General features: G+C 37.9%; 2 protein-coding genes across 2 annotated transcripts; one reads left to right on the forward strand and one right to left on the reverse strand.

Annotated features, from left to right (window-relative positions):
• Positions 1–1,465: 1,465 nt before the first annotated feature.
• On the reverse strand, positions 1,466–4,791 carry apoda.1 (apolipoprotein Da, duplicate 1). The gene is made up of 5 exons (XM_008275778.1): positions 4,704–4,791; positions 4,335–4,473; positions 3,046–3,167; positions 2,850–2,935; positions 1,466–2,647 (listed from the first exon to the last, which is right to left on the reverse strand). The coding sequence occupies exons 2-5, from the start codon at positions 4,449–4,451 to the stop codon at positions 2,412–2,414; spliced, it is 561 nt and encodes a 186-aa protein (XP_008274000.1). The 5' UTR covers positions 4,452–4,473; positions 4,704–4,791; the 3' UTR covers positions 1,466–2,411.
• A 9,859-nt stretch (positions 4,792–14,650) lies between these two features.
• On the forward strand, positions 14,651–15,953 carry LOC103353030 (apolipoprotein D-like). Its single transcript, XM_008275779.1, has 4 exons — positions 14,651–14,770; positions 14,898–15,019; positions 15,507–15,595; positions 15,715–15,953. Exons 1-4 carry the CDS (start codon positions 14,651–14,653, stop codon positions 15,951–15,953), a joined length of 570 nt encoding a protein of 189 aa, XP_008274001.1.
• Positions 15,954–17,611: the final 1,658 nt, after the last annotated feature.

Below are 17,611 nucleotides of genomic sequence, written 5' to 3' on the forward strand. Positions count from 1 at the left end.
TGACCTCTAGATTAGAAACCGCTGGACTTAACTGTGTTACTACAAAATACAACCTAAATGAGCTCAACCTCAAGCTACTGGGGCTAAACAATATATATATTTTTAAATCATAATGTGATTACTGATTAATGTGATTATTGAAATATGAGTCCATATTTTTTGTGAGAATGGCAATTTAATGGTAATTAATCAAATTATTTTCCATTGAAAAAAAAAACAAACATAGTGATGTGATGTTTGCTGCAGTCTGTGCCAAACAAGCAAGTTGTTTTATATCTGGAGATCATGATTTATAGGCCGGGGCATCTCTGTAGCACCACGATGCTGTGTTTGTAATGAATTTTTGTAACGCATTTTTCCTGCATCGAACAGTTAACAGATATAATCTCACACTTGGCCATATTGGAACTTTGATTAATTTCGTTTTTCACCCCTACAAGTTACTAAACAGTACAAAGCTGCTGACACGGTGTTCTATAACATGAAAAGTGCCATTAATTTGCTTAAACTACATTTTGCTGATAATACTTTTGTAGGCAACTTTTGCTTTAATAGGAGTAAAATTCAGGAGTTATTGTTGGTGCTGTTGTTGTTAAACTTTGCTCTTAGTGCAAATCTGCCTTAACCCTACCACAGTACATCAGCTTCCCCTCATTGCTGAAGCTTTAGTCAAGCTCACATATTTACAGTGACTTGTTTACTCAGTTTCTTTGATTCGTTTCTCAACTTCTTCACTTCGCTCCAGATACGACTCCGCACCTTGTTCAGGACACATCAGTGAAAAACACTTTGTTCAGTTCGGGTCAAAGATTTCTGATTACTGAAGCAGGCGTAAGTGAACGCATCGCCGTTCCAAGGGATTCCCATTCATCCCAAAGTAAGTGAACGCCTCTCCAGTCAGTTAGCATGGTGACTAGTTCAAGCTGCTGCGTTTATTTCAGAGCAGAAGAACGAACACATGGAGCTGAGTTTACCTGGTTATCGAGAGGCAACAAAAGACAGTAGGCGTTTACGTGAGGTTATCCGGTCCTTAGCTGATGAAGCAACAATGTAAGTAGTAAAGCTAGCATAGCATGGAACCGGACAAAAATACCTCCGGCGTAATAGTCGAATTACAAAACAAAGGTTCCGCCTCAACGTTTGAGGTCTTTTTTTTATCTATAAAGTTATCTACAAAATCAAATAATGCTTAAATCTGCTCGTATTTACACAATCTGAATGTAAATTTCATGGAGGCAACAGGTTTGTTTAAATTTTTATCTGTCGGAAAATAAATACTACCAAAATATAAAATGAACAATGTGAACCTGCATGTTCCGAGGTTTATAACATACTTTGCACTTTTAATTCCAAGTTTTTTTTCCCTTACATAATTGTAGCCACTTTAATACCTGCTTCATGTAGCATATAACACTCCTACGATGTCAAACAAACAAACAAACAAACACCATGCCTTGCTGTTTTGTGTTGCACTACTTCATTTCCTGCTTTGATTACTGTATGCAGGTTCTTCAACACTGTAAAATGTAATGTCCAAATAAATTATGTAAAATGGTGATACATTATTATATATGAAGCTAATGACCATTTATAAAGGAGTTAAATGAATCAAACATCTTAGTCTGTCTTCCACCATTGCTGCCTTGCAGTTTAGTAACACATTCAACTGCTCAGACGTTATATATATGCAAGGCTTGACTGGAAACTTAATGATAAAATTGAAGGGGAAATCATGGTTGCATAACTTAAAAAGGAATATTTGATAGTAATCTATAAGAATATTGGCTATTTTAATAGTTTCAGTAGTAGCCTGTAGTTCAGATAGCTTCCCAGGTGATGTGAAGCATCTTTACGTTCATCATTTCAAACTTGTTTTTGTTTCCGACTATAAAGATGTGTATTGAAGACTCCTGTACTGCACACTGATGTCATTTAAAAAAAAAAAAAAAAAGCTTCAGACCCAACAAAGATCACATGAAGTCTGTGTCCTTTATTAACCCTAATTAGGTCCTGTTGGTTGCTGGTTTGTGTGATAGATTATTTAGCATCATTTGATTCCAATATAATTCCACTACTATATACCACAAACAAAACATTTGTCAATACAGCAAAACTACAGGACAAAGACAGTATTCTTCTGTGCTTATAATACCATAATTAGTGTTAAGTAAAAAGGATGGTAAACTATGACTTACTATGAATTTCTGCTGCTATACTTAAAACACCATCACATCAAACTACTTGATATAGTGTGCTGAGAAAACTCAGTTCAACAATGTATTGTTTGACCTCCTGGTTGCGATCACTGTGAAATATTAGTAAAAGATTTTTCTGGAAAAAAAAAAAAAAACTCAAATCATTTCCCCTTTTGTCAACAACAGCACCATCTTGTGTTGCATTTCTATTCCTGTTCACAGACTTTTCTCACAGCCCTGCTGCTTGCTGGGAGTCATCCTGCTCACATCGATGTTGTTTTTGGCAAAGATCTCCATGGCTTTCTGGATGGTGGAGTCCGGCAGGGTCCGTGTTCGGCCCAGGATCCAGGCAAAGTCAACATGGAAGAGCCTCAGGATGTCGGTGCAAGAGTACACAAGGGCTGAGTTCACGTAGTCAGTGGACAGGATCCAGTAGGGGGAGAAGGGAAGGACTGCAGTGAGCACAGGAAGACATAAGGTGTAAAAGTCAAGAAGCAGAAAACAAGAACAAAAGTATATCAGTAAGTATGTTTTCTTGAGCTGCACACCAGAATAGACGATCATCTGCGTAATATGTGTCAGGTAAACATACCAGCTGGTTCCCAAAACAAGACGCAACAGTGTCTCAAGTGTATTAAATGTTGTTTTCCTCACCGTAGGAATAACTTATTCCCAGCTTGGCTGGATTCTTCAGATCCTCTATAACACCAGTCCCTTCAATTTTCCTCAGTTCTCCTTTTCTGTTTTATTCCACACAGACAAATTCATCTTGGGTTAAAGAGAATGCTAACCATGCAAATATTACCTTCTGACTCCATATTTGCACAAATGAATTGTGCATAGGACTCACAGTATTTCAGAGCTGACCACTCGAATAGAGCTGTCTGTCTTCAAAGTAAAATTGGTTTCAATGCATCGGCCCTTCTCAAACTGGGCTGGCAGTTTGGCAATTTCAAACCATCTCCCCATGAACTGTGAGGGCAAAAACACACAAGAGTTCAAAGACAATTTAGTGCAATGTGAGCAGAGACTATGAATAAATCTACATACTTTACTGGATTCTGTAAAATGTATGGGAGGTGTCCTATCAAACCTTTTCTGTAGCACCGGTGGGAAGTAATTAAGCACAAAGTACAGTGTTTAATTTCCCCTCAGGGGAAATAAAGTGTATCTGATCTTATTTACTCAAGTATGTTCTTGCATTTTGACCTACTTATACTTCATTTATGTATTTCTATATAAAGCTACTTTATCCATCTACAACGTTACATTTATTAAAGAGGTTTCTTTTCCAGTTACTTTGTGGGTTCTGTCAGTATAAACTATCTACCAACAAATAAAACAATTATATGTATACAGTGATAATAATGATTCATTAACACTTTAACCCTGTCCTCTTAAGAGTTTACAAACGTAAAATAAACATTTCATGAACTGATTGTAACCCGCTACAGATTATAGGTATGTGTGTAAAGCTTCTGATCACATTTAGTAAAATAAAGTCTCCAATGAAAACACATTTTATCTTATTACATTTACTTTGTCTGTTAATACACCAGCCTGCATTTATTTCTTCCACAGAAAAAGACATAAATTCCTAAACATTCTCATCTGTTACACCTAAATTGTGGACGTTTAGATGACGTATATCTAATCATATATATTTATATATATAATATTATTATATATGATATATTATAATGCAGCATTTATGGGTCATTCTTTCCAGATAATTGTAATTTCATTGTAATACTTGAACTTTAGTTGAGTTAAGGATGTGAATACTTGCTTCCACCACTGGTCTTTGTCTTATTCTAAGGTCATCATTAAATTACTTTTAGATAAAACCAGTCAAAAAAAAAAAGATAATTTCATAAAAAAGCCATTATTAACAGCTACTTCATTTTCAAAAAGAACCTCTTAAAGCAAAGTACTTTGTATGTTTTAAATGCATTAAAAAGTCTGATTAAATAGAAACGAATAGAAACTTAGGAGCTTGCTATAAATCAGTCACTTGAAGCAGTGATTTGTAGTCTAAATGTTTCATTTTTAAAATATTGCACGGAGAGAAGAAGGGCATTGTATTGTTCCCCTGCAGTTTATCAATAAATTCTGCACAAACTAATCTATCACTGGTACCTGTTTCAGGTTGAAGGCAGGTTGAACAGCTGGGTCTGGACACGGACCCCAGTGGGGGACCTGAGCCCTGATGACGGGGAGGATGAATACAAAAACCAGAGCCAAAGATAACTTCATGGTAAAAATGGCTCGTTGTTAACTGCAGAAGGTAAGACAATAAAAATAACACAGATCTGACAAATCTGAAGCGCAAGAATAAAGTACAGATGACTGCTGAAGGGCAAGACAAAGATTTTGCCACATGAGACAAGCTTTATAACTTTTTACCAAAATAGTTACTCAAGAATAAAACAGCATTGTTTTACACAAATAAATACTTTACCACACCAAAATGTTCATTTATATACGTCTCCAGATATTTTCTCTTACCTCTGGGTCCTTGTTGCTCAGATATACGTTGTCTCTTTCCAGACTCTGGTATTTGAACTGAAGACGTAGCTCTTTGTGAGGTTTTGCAATTCCGTGGCTCTGTGTCATCAATGGGCATCTTTGTGTCTCAGCGTTATTTCCAACATAAAGTAAGCAATTAGCAAATTGGAGTCATGGGGGACACACCGGTAGAAAGTTATAAAACAATCTGGATGTTCTCCTGTTCTAGATGGGCAGGAATGTGATTTTTGTTGTTTTTTTTAACTGGAGGATTTGTTTAACTGGTTTGCAAGTTGTGAAGCTGCATGTTATCTTTATAGACACAACCAGCAAATTAAAAGCTTTTTCAAACTGAAGGAAAATAGCTGATGCACAACAGCTCTTTATACTCAGTCCTGGTTATTCAAAGGACACAAGACAATAAACAAGATAATTGGATTTGATCTGATTTAATGCGATCCAGTAATATTTTATCATCGCATCACAGCAGCTTACTGGACACGTGATGGGTCAGGACGATGACCTTTGCTGCTCCTAAGATGACACTAGAAATCAGCTGATCCACCACTTTAGCCCAAAAACGCTGAAATATATCAACTACTACTGGATGAATCACAGTGATGTTGTGTATAAAGGCTGGCGGTCTCCAGAGGTTGAATCTAAAGGTCAACAAATGTTTCAACAAATAACAGATAGATTCAAAAGAAAGTCTTACACATATTTGTGTTTTCCTCAGGAAGAACTGAAACCACTTTGCTGACCTTCTGTTTCCTATAGTGCCACCAGATGGTTGGCATTTCAGAGTGAAATCATCATCAGATCAGGCAAGAACTGTTTACTTGTGAACTTGAACTGTTCTTTATGTTTCAACAACAACAAAAAAGAGGTTCAGAATATGAAAAATTGGAACTACAAAATAGAATGACCTGAATCACTGACATCTTCAGGAGGTTTATCTTATGTAAAAGAGAAAAAGTCTGTGAATAAAAACATTTCACATCCAATTTGTATGGCATGTACTCATCTATGTTTGCTCAATATCCATAACTGAATAGTGTAACTCTTTTGCACTAGATATTGGCAATAAGCTGCTAAAAGCTTGCAGGTAAACAATGTGAGATGCACCATCTTGATTGGTTTTCTCTCATTTACATTTGCTTCCAAGATGTGGATGTGTGCTGTATGATTGGGGCATTACACTGCCTTCCTCCTACACTGAATAAAAGAAGGTTAAAAAAGTCAGTTTCATCAGTGCTGGTTAGTCTAGGTGCATTGTTTCCCCTCCTGTGTGTTTATTACACATTGCTCTTATTATTCTTTGCCCACATCTTATATTTTAACTCTAGTATGTCATTTTTTCTGAGATGCTGCTCACTGTTGCTTTCTGCTGGTTTGAAGTCCTTCTGACTGACTCATCAGTTCTGTTGCAGCAGCTTGGAACAGACTGTAGAAGTTAGAGGTTAGTTTTCACGCAGCAAGTGTTGATAAGTCAGACGCTGATATCTGGAGAGGGACGGACTGTTGAGTTCAATGTGCAAACATTTCGAATTAGCTCTGATTTTTTTTCTAAGTTTTGAGGTTGAGTGCTTGAAATATGTACTCTTCATACTTTCATGTTAAATTAGTGCAGAGAACTTAGCTGGAATAAATCAGTGGATAAGAGGCAGCGATTTGAAAATATAGAAACAGTTCCCCGAAATGAGAAGAATGAAAAGAATCTACCAGTGTTCCAGTTGATCTGCTACTCATATTGTCTGGTTATTTTTGTTTAAACATTCCACTTCTTGCACTCCAGATGTTGTCATTTGCAGATGATCACAAATAGCAGGTCTTTCTGTGTGTCTGTGGAGTGTGATGAGATGCTGGAGACTTCACCAAAGAACCTGAACAGGCCAGTTAACTACCAGGATTTGAAACGATGTGTCTCAGTTAATTACATACATCTCTATCATATTTACTGTTTTGATGTTGCATGTTTTCTAATTAGCTGCAGGGTGGCGCAGTTGATAGCACTGTTGCCTCGCAGCAAGAAGGTCGCCAGTTCGCGTCCCGGTGGGGGCGTGGAGTTTGCATGTTCTCCCCGTGCAGCGTGGGTTCTCTCCAGGTTCTCCGACTTCCTCCCACACAGTCCAAAAACATGTTGAGGTTAACTGGTGATTCTAAATTGTCCGTAGGTGTGAATGTGAGTGTGCTTGGTTGTCTGTCTCTAAGTGTGGCCTTGCTTTGTGATTATCACTGCACCACAATACAAGAATTACACACATGTTCAAAAACACTGTTATTGTTGTTCATTTTTTTGTGATTCTTCTAAAATGATTCATTACATGCTCATGCTGGTAAAGTAAATAATTTAGTGCATTTTCAGCAGGTGCTGAACCACTGCCACCCTAATCAATTCATCTTGAAATACGTGATCATCCATTTGAAAATGTGTCATTGCTTCAAACAAAAGAAACATTTTTTGTTCAAAAGCAGCAAAAAAAAACACACACACACACACAAAAACAAGTTTTTAAAAGTACAAGTCAGTTCACAGATTACTTTGGCATAAAAATGAAGGAGCCGCCGTATGTTTATCATTAGCGTCTCAGTCTATAGCCTGGCATTGAAATATCTGAAATGTCGTGTTACTGTTAAAACACTCGAAACGTCCTAAACCAAACACTGTCATTTACAAAGATTGTTTAATGCTGTCTTCTTCCAGACAATGTCCCCTGGCTGCAAACAAGTTTAAATTAAAGAAGAAAAAGATCAAAAGGCTCAATTTCCAGCTAATACACTTCAGAGAGGAATGACTTGTTAGCTGCACCGGGACACATCAAAGCAGGTTCAAGCAGCGGCGCCGGGTTTTTCCCTGGATGGAGGCAATGAGCTCGACTGGTCAGATGATCAAGGAGAGAAGCAGCCACACTGGCAAACTTGTCATATAACACAGAGAGAAAATATCAAAAGAGAAAGAAACATTAAAGATGTAGGATGTAAAGACTGTGAAGGAGCATTTCTGAGAAGAATTTGGCTTGTCCTTGTTTTGATCCCATGCATGTGAGTTATAGTTTTTGTTCTGATAATTGGGTCAGTCTCTATCATTTCAGATGGTGTTTCTCCACTGTCTCAGATTTTGTTCAGAATATATTTGTTTGGTATCTGGAACACAAACCTAACTTGAGCAAAACATACTGGCTTTAATGTTTTCAGACCAGGGAATTTTAGTATTTTCTATCTCAAAAAAACGTCTTATCTGGGAAGCTATTTTAAGGGTTCGATGGCTCCAGCAGAGGCAAAAAGTTTTAATTATTTAAGTGTATGAATGACATTTTGGCAAGTCCACATATTCACCACAAATCCAATTCTACTAGTGTTAGAGGCCTTCTAAGTTGGTGAAATGTTGAGCAAAGACTGCATTTTTAGTAGGAAATATGGATGCATCCATACAAGGTGTGTCAGAAAAGTTTCAGGACTGGTGTCAAAAAAAATGTATTTCAAATCCAAACTACAAACTATAAGTTTTCTCCTTCGAGGTAATCCCCCTGGAGTCTAACGTACTTTCCCAGCCTTCTCTGCCTTCTCATACACTCCTGGAAGGATTCTTCCAGGATCCTCTGCAGCTCCGTTGTCACAGCCATCTTGATGTCGTCCATGTCTTCAAAACGGGTCCCCTTGATGACCCCCTTGAGCTTGGGGAAGAGGAAAGAATCCCACGAAGCCAGGTCTGGTGAGTAGGGAGGTTGCTCCAGCACGGTGATGTTCTTCTCAGCCAGGAACTGTTGGATGCTCAGGGCATTTTGAGCAGGCGCGTTGTCATGGTGAAGCAACCACGACTTGTCCTGCCACAACTCTCACCTCTTCTTGCACACTGAACGAAGCAAACGTCGTAGGATCTCTTTGTAGACATGCTGGTTGATCATGTGAAGGGGAAAACTGGTAGTTTGTAGTTTGGGTTTGAAATATATCTTTTGTGACACCAGTCTTGGAACTTATCTGACACACCTCGTATACATACACTAACAGGAACTTTGTGGGGCCCCAGTGCCACCCTAATTTGAAAATGTTGCACTTCTTTCCATTTTTTGTCAGCTGGAGCTATTCAGTCATCTGGATCTACTTGAAACACAGTTGGCTGTGTCCTCACCAAATTTCATGACTGTGGGAGTTTGTATATGGAGATATTGGACCCTTAAAATGACTTCCCAAATAAGATGTTTTTATGTTTTTGTTTTTTTTTTAATTGTCAAATACAGAACATTACAAGGTAGGCAAACGTGAAATTCTAAAAATGTTATATATAACTTAGTTATGGGTCCCAAAAAAAAAAACCTAATTAAACACTGAACAAAATCTTAGACTGTGGAGAATCACTGCGACCTGAAGTGACACAGACTGACCTGATCTTCAGGCCATACAGAACAAAAGCTATGATTCACATGTACACCATCAAAACAAGTACAGCATATTTCCAGAATTCTGGAAATATGACTGACACAAGTCTTAATCCCGTTGCTTTCAGAGTTCAGTAAACAGCGAGTTGGCACTGTGGTGTTTATGTAGTGAAGTCTAAGTGTCTGTAGATGGCACTCTGTTCTCTGACCTTTCAGCTGTGACTGACAATCCATTGACTAACTACACGTTTATACACTTTAAACAACCACTCGTGGTACACATTGTACTGTCTGTAGATGCATCCACCTACCCTACTTGTACTGAATTGTTTGGGTTTTTTTAAAGATTTATTTTTGGGCTTTTCCGCCTTTTAAATGACAGTTGAAAGTGAAAGATAGACAGAGAGATGTGGGGAGGAGAGTGGGGGATTGACATGCAGCAAATGAATCGAACCACGGCCGCTGCGTCGGGGATTATAGCCCCTATACGTGGGTCGCCCGCTCTACTCCCTGACCTATCCTTGTACTGAATTCTATGCTACGTTCTACTGTGAATCCACTGTTCACTTTCAGAGAGAAACATACTTTTTACTCCATTGCATTTACTTGATGGCTGTAGTTACTTTTCATTTAGGGCACTTCAGAACTTTAGAAATCTGTTGTGATATAATCAGTTACATGAAATACATTGAATTATTATACAGAGAGTTAAACCACCTGAGTAAAAGCAGCTCAGTAGTAGAGAGTCCATTATGGTAAGGAATACTTTTAGTTTTAAACTTTAACTACAGTTTGTTGATGATACTTACATACTTTGACTTATGTCAGATTTGAAATGAAGGACTTTTAATTGCTTACTTTACTTCCAGAGTTGCAGTTTGATTCAAACCAATTTCAGATGCATGGCATTAATTCCTGCTGCTATCAGTCTGCTATGATGATTAATGTATAGTGCACATTGTATTGAGTTAGCAGGTCATGTGGATTTGCTATTATTAAACCTACTTTAATCGATACATCGGCCACTTGGGGGCAGCAGGGGAACCTTTAAACACAACAGAGTAGGGTGTTAATGTGTAGTCATCTGACCCGTTGGTGATGTGAAATATTGATTAGAGCAGACTTGAGTTGTTACGAGGCATGACTCCAAGCAATGCTTTTAATGTTGCTTTCATAGTTGTGTCTTTTATTTTGAAGGACTGTCTTTTGTTGGTAGTGTACTTATATGGATACAAAAACTATTTCTATTTGAACAATCAATAAAACATGGCTGCAGGTAACCCTTTCTGAGCCATGCTTAATGTTATCTCTAACACCTGTGCTCTTCTCAAAGTGTCTGAGTGAAGCCGTTTTGATTAAAATATCTAAAATATCACACAATAAGCTCCTGAAGTGCACATGTTTTCACCACCCCGAAGAATAACCATTCTCTAAATCTGTCAAACAACTAACACTTCTCACAGTTATGATCAAAAAAATAGTGCAGACTGTTTAAATGTATGGTTGTTTGTAAAAGAGAATCACAAAATAAAGCTTTCCTTTATCAGATAATCTGAATTTGGTGTCTTGATTGACAGTGTTGTGTAAAGACTGACATGCTGCTGCACATGGGGTCACGCTGGAGCTCCTGCAGCTGTGTATACACACACACACACACACACACACACACACACACACACACTGTAGGTTACGCCTTAAAGTGTGCTGTAATGCATATACACAAACTGAGCTTGAGAATATTTCCTGCTGGCTGAGGGCCAACAGAGGTCACTGCTTCATGTGCGACCTTTCACCAAAATGAGTTGACACCTCTCAGAATTCAACCCATGGATGTATCCGAAGAAGTGTTGTTTTGAAGAGGGACAACGTGTCAAAAAGACGGTTTTGTCGCAGAAAAGGACATTTATTGATAGAACTTGTATATTTGGTGACATTCACATTCAGAACAAATTGGAATAGTGTCTGTCTCCAGTAGAGTTTGGTGTTTGGTCAGAGTGTGGATGGAATTATTGCAGGGGTCAAACCCAAGGACCCCAGGGCTATAGCCTGTGTATGAAGTGACTTCAAACTGCTTTTTAACAAGTCACAAAGCTCAGTAAAATTATCAAGTGAATCCTGATGATGACAATGACTGTAAAATAATCCTGTTTACGTTATACTGCTGGTTGAATGCTGATTTATTATAATGATTAAGGATAAAATGCCCGTGTTTTTCCTTCATGTACGATAGATGCAAATGAGGCAGAAAAATGTTTACAAAAGTCTTTTAGTTGACCCTGAAAAGACCTTTACTCTCCTTTTTGACATATACATATATATAAAAATTCATAAGGTCTTCCCCTGACTATGTTCAGTGCTATGAGGTGACATATGTTGTGAATTGTGCTATATGAATTGAATGAATTGAATATATACACATATATGTATACGAGGCTGTACATATAAGGCCACACCTGTTTAAGTTCAGTTAGCTCGATATTACTTTATACATTCATAAGGCAACTAATATGTTATTCATTGTGCATTAACTGGTTAGTGTTATCACCACAGAGAGAGAGAGCTTAGTGTTTGGTTAAGCTGAGACAGTATGTATTGATTTTTTGACAAAGATAGCAATCTTTGTTTTCATGGTTGTAGCCAAACATGCCTGAGAAAGTGTCATATTGGAAGGTCAGAGGTTGTTTGTCAGGTGAAATTCTGCTGTGTCTTGTATGAACTAATCCTCACAGCAACTTGATCCATGGAGGATACTTACAAAGGCTGAATAAAAAACAGTCCAGTCACAGATTATACTTTAACCAAGAGATTTTGAGAGATAAATTACATCTGCCTTGAAATTAAAAAGACAAGGGATTATTGGGTGAAGAAAAGTGCGCTGACATGTTAAGATGAGATCAGATGAGATCAGGGTGTCAAGTGGACAGTTGAGTACGTCAGTCTGAGGAATCAAGTCAATGATATGCTTTTTTTCCTTTGTCATTTTTATTGGGAATCACACAATATTGAATTTAGTAAAAGTAAAGCAGGCTGCTGGCTTTAGTGGTCAGTGTACCGCTATAATCCAGATTTAAATATCTCAACAACTGGTGAATAATACTTTTGCAGGCATTTATGATCCTTGGAGGATTATTCGGGGTTCTTAGTGCCACCACAAAGTTCACATGTGTAGTTTCAAGTAATATCTTGCAACTATTGTTGGATGAAATTTAAACAGTTATTCATCTCCCTTTCTTGAACTGTACCAACCAGTTGTGATCACTCATCGGACACATCTGCCTCGAAATGGTTTAAACTGGGATTTTAAAAACTTCTAAGGAAATAAACACAATTTTCAAGTAGGAAAAAAAACTTGGATTATCGCAAGACAACAGTTTGGGTCTCTAAAATGTTACCAGACCAAGCGCAGGTGAAGACTGTAAATAATACAGTCAACAGTAATAACTTACTGTTGAGTATTCAAGTAAAGACACAGTTGTTTATCACAATTACTGCTGTTTTCAGTGATTCTTCTGCTGCATGTGATGATATTTAAATGTTAAATATTTTTACTGAGCATTTTGTGTCCTGCGGCTCTTTCATTCTGTTTACTACGTCCCTTTTGTTGACACATCAACAAAACCTGCTTCAGGTTCAAGCTACTTCCACTGCATGTCGTTTCCATGGCCCTCAACGCTGTGTGTAGAAGCAGGCCAGGGATTAAACATGAGGCCAGAGGCAGAGAGAGAGCAGCTGTGTGAGTGATGCATGCAGAGAACCAGGAGCACCTGTGCTCAGGTAATCCCTCTGCACACCTGCATGCGCTTTAGTAATCAGTAAGAGGAGATTCTGAAGTCCACAAAAACAGGAAGAGGACTGATGTGTTCACATTATGCTGCAGTATGTCTGAAAATGGAGATGTTGATGAGAACCAGAATGCTTTTATCATTGTTACACACAAAATGTCAGGTTATCTGTCTCTTTAGTGTCGTAGCTGGTCATTTTATCTTTTCAATGTATGTCTTGTCTAACAAAACCACCAAAAAAAAAAAACACACACACAAGCTTATTTGCTCTTTTGGACCTGTAGCCACTAGTTTAGAGATCAAAAAAATCCAGTAGCCTAAATATGATGGTAGCCTGCTGCAGCTTCTCAGCTTCTCTGCTCAGTTTACATAAATATGTACTTATGGTTTGTTTAATGCATTTTTTAAAAAAAACAATTTGTGATTTTAAAGATGTCTATCTAGGGATGCTTTATATTAAATCGCGCTTCATGATGTTTTGAAAGTTGCTTGCTGTAACCTGGATTAAATAAGCATGTTTTGGTGAGCTTTAGAGATATTCTTGTAAGACTTTGTTACCTTGGCTACAGCCAGGCTAGCCATTTCCTGTCTTTTTGCTAAGCTAACCAGTTGCTAGATCTAACATGCTATTTAGCAGCTAGAAATTCTTAGATGTTGCATTTGGTTCCTGCTGGGGCTTTTTTGTAGTAAGCTTTAGAAACACTTTTGTCAGATTTTGGTAGACAGAGCCAACTTAGCTATTCTCCCTCCAGTTCCAGTCTGGTTGCTATGCTAAGCTAACCCGGTGGGGTTTCTTGGCTTCATATTAAGTATATTCATTGTCTTCAGGCCATTATTGTCAGGGACTTTAAGGTACAAAAACACTTTACATATTGGATTTAAGTGTATTCCCATGTAATTTTTTCAGCGAACCCAACATAGCAGTGGAATTAAATTTCAGTTGACGATGGCATAATGTTGTAATCATGTGTCTCATAGTCACACGCTACAAGAAAGCAACTAAATGTCAAACTATTCAATTATCAAAATAACTACTTCAAATGAATATTTAACAATATGGCTTCCAAAGGCGGGTGATTCTGCAAGCATCCCCTCTTTCACAAAATAAATGTGTACAGAAAACATAATTACAATTTGGGGAATGAAAATTTAACTAGTTTCAGAAATGCCAATAAGCAGCTGCTGATTTTAAATTCAAACAAACCTAAGGGGAAACTCTTAAGTCCACAAAATGAAAAATACATTTCTTTAGTTCACAGAATATTCGCCTGCCTGTGTGCAGCTTTGATGCTTCTGCTGGAGCACAGAGGCAGATTGAGATTTTTGTGCTTCCTTTGTGCAACTTTACATCTTGGGTCTGCATATTTTAATTGTACTGTTGATATTTATCTTGCTGTTTTTTTTTAAGCAGGCCATTTTTTTTTTAAAAAGAACTGTTGATGAATGGACTGAGGTTAATGAATGAGATGGAGTACAACAGTGCGATTATGTCACTGAGCTGCCGTTTTTGAGAGGCCTGTTTGATCAGTGTATGTATTTGAACAGGTGCCAACTCTCACACATGCCTTCATCACTCAGAGGAGGGGCTCAGGAATGTGATCAATAATGGAGCTACAGGTGTTTGGATCTTTAAAAGGCCTTCCCAAGCTGACTGTCCTACCACAGGTAGTGCAGCTGATTGCATACAGGTGAGCAGACAGCAGCCACGTCTCCTTCTGTTTGTATCCACACTAAACTCATGAGTAAACTCCTGCTGTCTGTTTGATTCCGTGCAGGTTGAGGTGAGAAGATGAAGGCCATGCAGGTGATTTCTCTGACTCTGCTGCTTGCTGTTGCAGCCAGTGCTCAGGTCTTTAAGCTCGGCAAATGTCCCAAGGTGGCTGTTCAGGCCAACTTCGATGCTACCAGGGTAAATACTAAACATATTTTGCTACTGTTTCTGTCATGAAAATACATACTTGTTTTGCAACAGCTGCTAAATGTTCAGTACCTGATGTGGTTTATTTAGGTTGTGAAATCTTGTGCTTCCTTTGCAGTACATTGGTAAGTGGTATGAGATCATGAAGCTGCCTACAACCTTCCAGAAAGGTGAGTGCGGCACTGCCACCTACAGCCTGAAGAGTCCAGGAGTCCTCGGTGTCTTTAACAGGGAGCTGCTGTGAGTACACACTACCTAAAATAGCAACATTTTAGATCAGAGTTTTTGAATATACTCTTCCTAAGAAAAGAAATATTTTCTACCTACCTACTTTGCTGATTATACTTGTCACAGTCTGTGAAATAACTATTAGTTAAAATAACGACATTTTATTCTCTAAATCAGTGTGCAAATCTACAGCATCATGACAGAAACGCTTTCACACAGGGATGTCGATTTCTCTTGCTCTCTGAAGCTACATTGTGCACATTACTTATCCTTGTACTTAAGGACTATTGAATGTCCTTGGCTAAAACTCCTGCCATGTGAACACACAGGATCACAGACTGATCCTTGGCACTGTTTTTAAATTATGAAAGAAAGGCGCTTTTTGAAAAAGACAGGAGCATACAGAGTACACAGATATTTCAAAAGTTAGATTTTAAGTTAAAAGAAATACATGACTTATTGAATTTCTGCTTCATGTTTTTTTTAATTTTTATTTTAGGAAAGATGGAACCATTAATTCTATCGTCGGCCAGGCCAAAGTTAAGGATCCTGCTGAGCCTGCCAAGCTGGAGGTCTCCTTCTTTAACAGTAAAGAAATTTAAATTATTCCAAATATATTTCAAGATTCAACTTCAGTCAGTTATTATAGATGCTAGTGTGTTCAATATTCCAGCAGCTTTGAGTCTTTAACTCATCTCTCCCTGCAGCCCCTCCTGGTCCCTACTGGGTCCTTTCCACCGACTACGAGGGACACTCTCTGGTCTACGGCTGTACCGACTTCGGCCTGTTCCACATGGAGCTGTCCTGGATCCTGAGCAGGGAGCCCACTCTGTCTAAGGACACCATCGAGGAGCTGCACAGCATCCTGTCCTCTGCAGAAGTCAACGTGCAGAAGATGGTCCCCACCAACCACGATGAGACCTACTGCAGGCCCATGAACCAGTAAAAAGAGATACTGCTGTTTTAGGACTGTGTGACAGGACAGTTTGGAGTAAATGTTGGTGTGCAGTGTTTATGGTGCTCTGTTATGGTGACATGTTGATGGTACAGTGTGCAAAGTCAGTGCAATAAACCTGTTGAAAGAAATGCATGTTGTGGTGTATTTTGTCGTAATGTTTTTCCCTACATACACAAGTCTCCCAGTTGTTTGGTTGGATTTAGATTTCAGTGTTTTCCAGCCTTCCATTTTGCTTTACCACCAATCAATTTTTATTTTTATTTTTTTGATTTACTTACTGCTTAGAATATTTGAAGGGCTACAATCTTTGTTAAAACATTTTTTTAATCTCTCCAATTTTATAAAGTTGGCTATCAATCACACATTTTTTGTACTCTGAATATCACATCGTAGATTATTTATGGAGGAGAAGCAACAATGGGAGGGAGAGATATAATAAATCTGCAACATGCTAACTGTTTAAATATATAAACTAGCTAAACATCAGCCTTCTTTGTCCAGAATTGCAGCCACTGCCAATCAGTTAAACTTTTAAAACACATTAAAAGCACAATGAATTAAAACAGGGTAAAGCTAGGAAACAAAAATGAAACAAAACAAAGCAATAACTAACGAAAGATACTTTTTTTTCCAGTAGTGTAATGCCCTGACTCTGGAAGCCTCAGCCTCAGTGAGTTAACTTTAACTCTGGTCTTTCAGGACTGCAATGATGAGTCACTTCTTACAACACCTATTGTAATTGATGCCACCGGAGCAGGTTGTGTTCAACAGATCAGATCAACGAGTATTAAAACATAACTTTCTGACCAATCAACTGGAAGGATGGAAAATGGCTGTTTTTTTTTATTTTTGTGAGTAGCATAAAGGAACTACATCTGTAATTTCATCATACAATCTTGAGATAATCAAGCTGAATCCTGAATCACTTAAACACAATTGTTGATATGCCAGTTATATAACGATGGAGCAGTGATATTCCTAACAACTTATATATTCACATAGTCAGCAGTTGTTTTTTTTGCCAGCCTTCCTTTCTGACTGTGGTGGCAGCAGCTGTTTTAGCCAGTATTGTATTTTCTCCTCCTTATTTCAGCTTAGGATTATAGTTTTCAGTGAGAAATATATGACTTTAAACCTGTCCATGTTTGAAATTGGTCATCTGGTGCCAACACTGTCACTTTTCAATGCAAACACACTTACAGCTAGATTCAGAAACCCTAGTTGACTTATTGAGTAGTTAACCAGCTTTGTGTGACTGTGAAGCCAGATAACAAAGAAAACATCCTTGGTATGTTTAATTTATTTTGTAGTACAGGCCGCTGGCAAGTGTGAGTCCACGGGTCATGATTACACAATTTAAAAAAATTAATTAAAGATTTAATTTACAAAAGGTAACAGAGTATGTGCTAAAGTACAAAAGTACTGCATTTGGAAAATAAATAAATTCTGAGATGAAGAGCATTGCAAGAAAAAAATCACTAATAATAATAATTTTCTAATAATGTGTCACTTTTACCACTGCTTACAATTTCAACATTTCTTCAAACAGAAAATTAACTTGACAGGCTGTAAAAAAAAAAAACACACACACACACACACACACACACACACACAAAGAGACAAGATCATACAACAAATATAATCAT

This window comes from Stegastes partitus, unplaced genomic scaffold (genome assembly GCF_000690725.1).
Source record: "Stegastes partitus isolate 25-593 unplaced genomic scaffold, Stegastes_partitus-1.0.2 Scaffold59, whole genome shotgun sequence".
In the NCBI taxonomy this organism is placed as follows: domain Eukaryota; kingdom Metazoa; phylum Chordata; class Actinopteri; family Pomacentridae; genus Stegastes; species Stegastes partitus.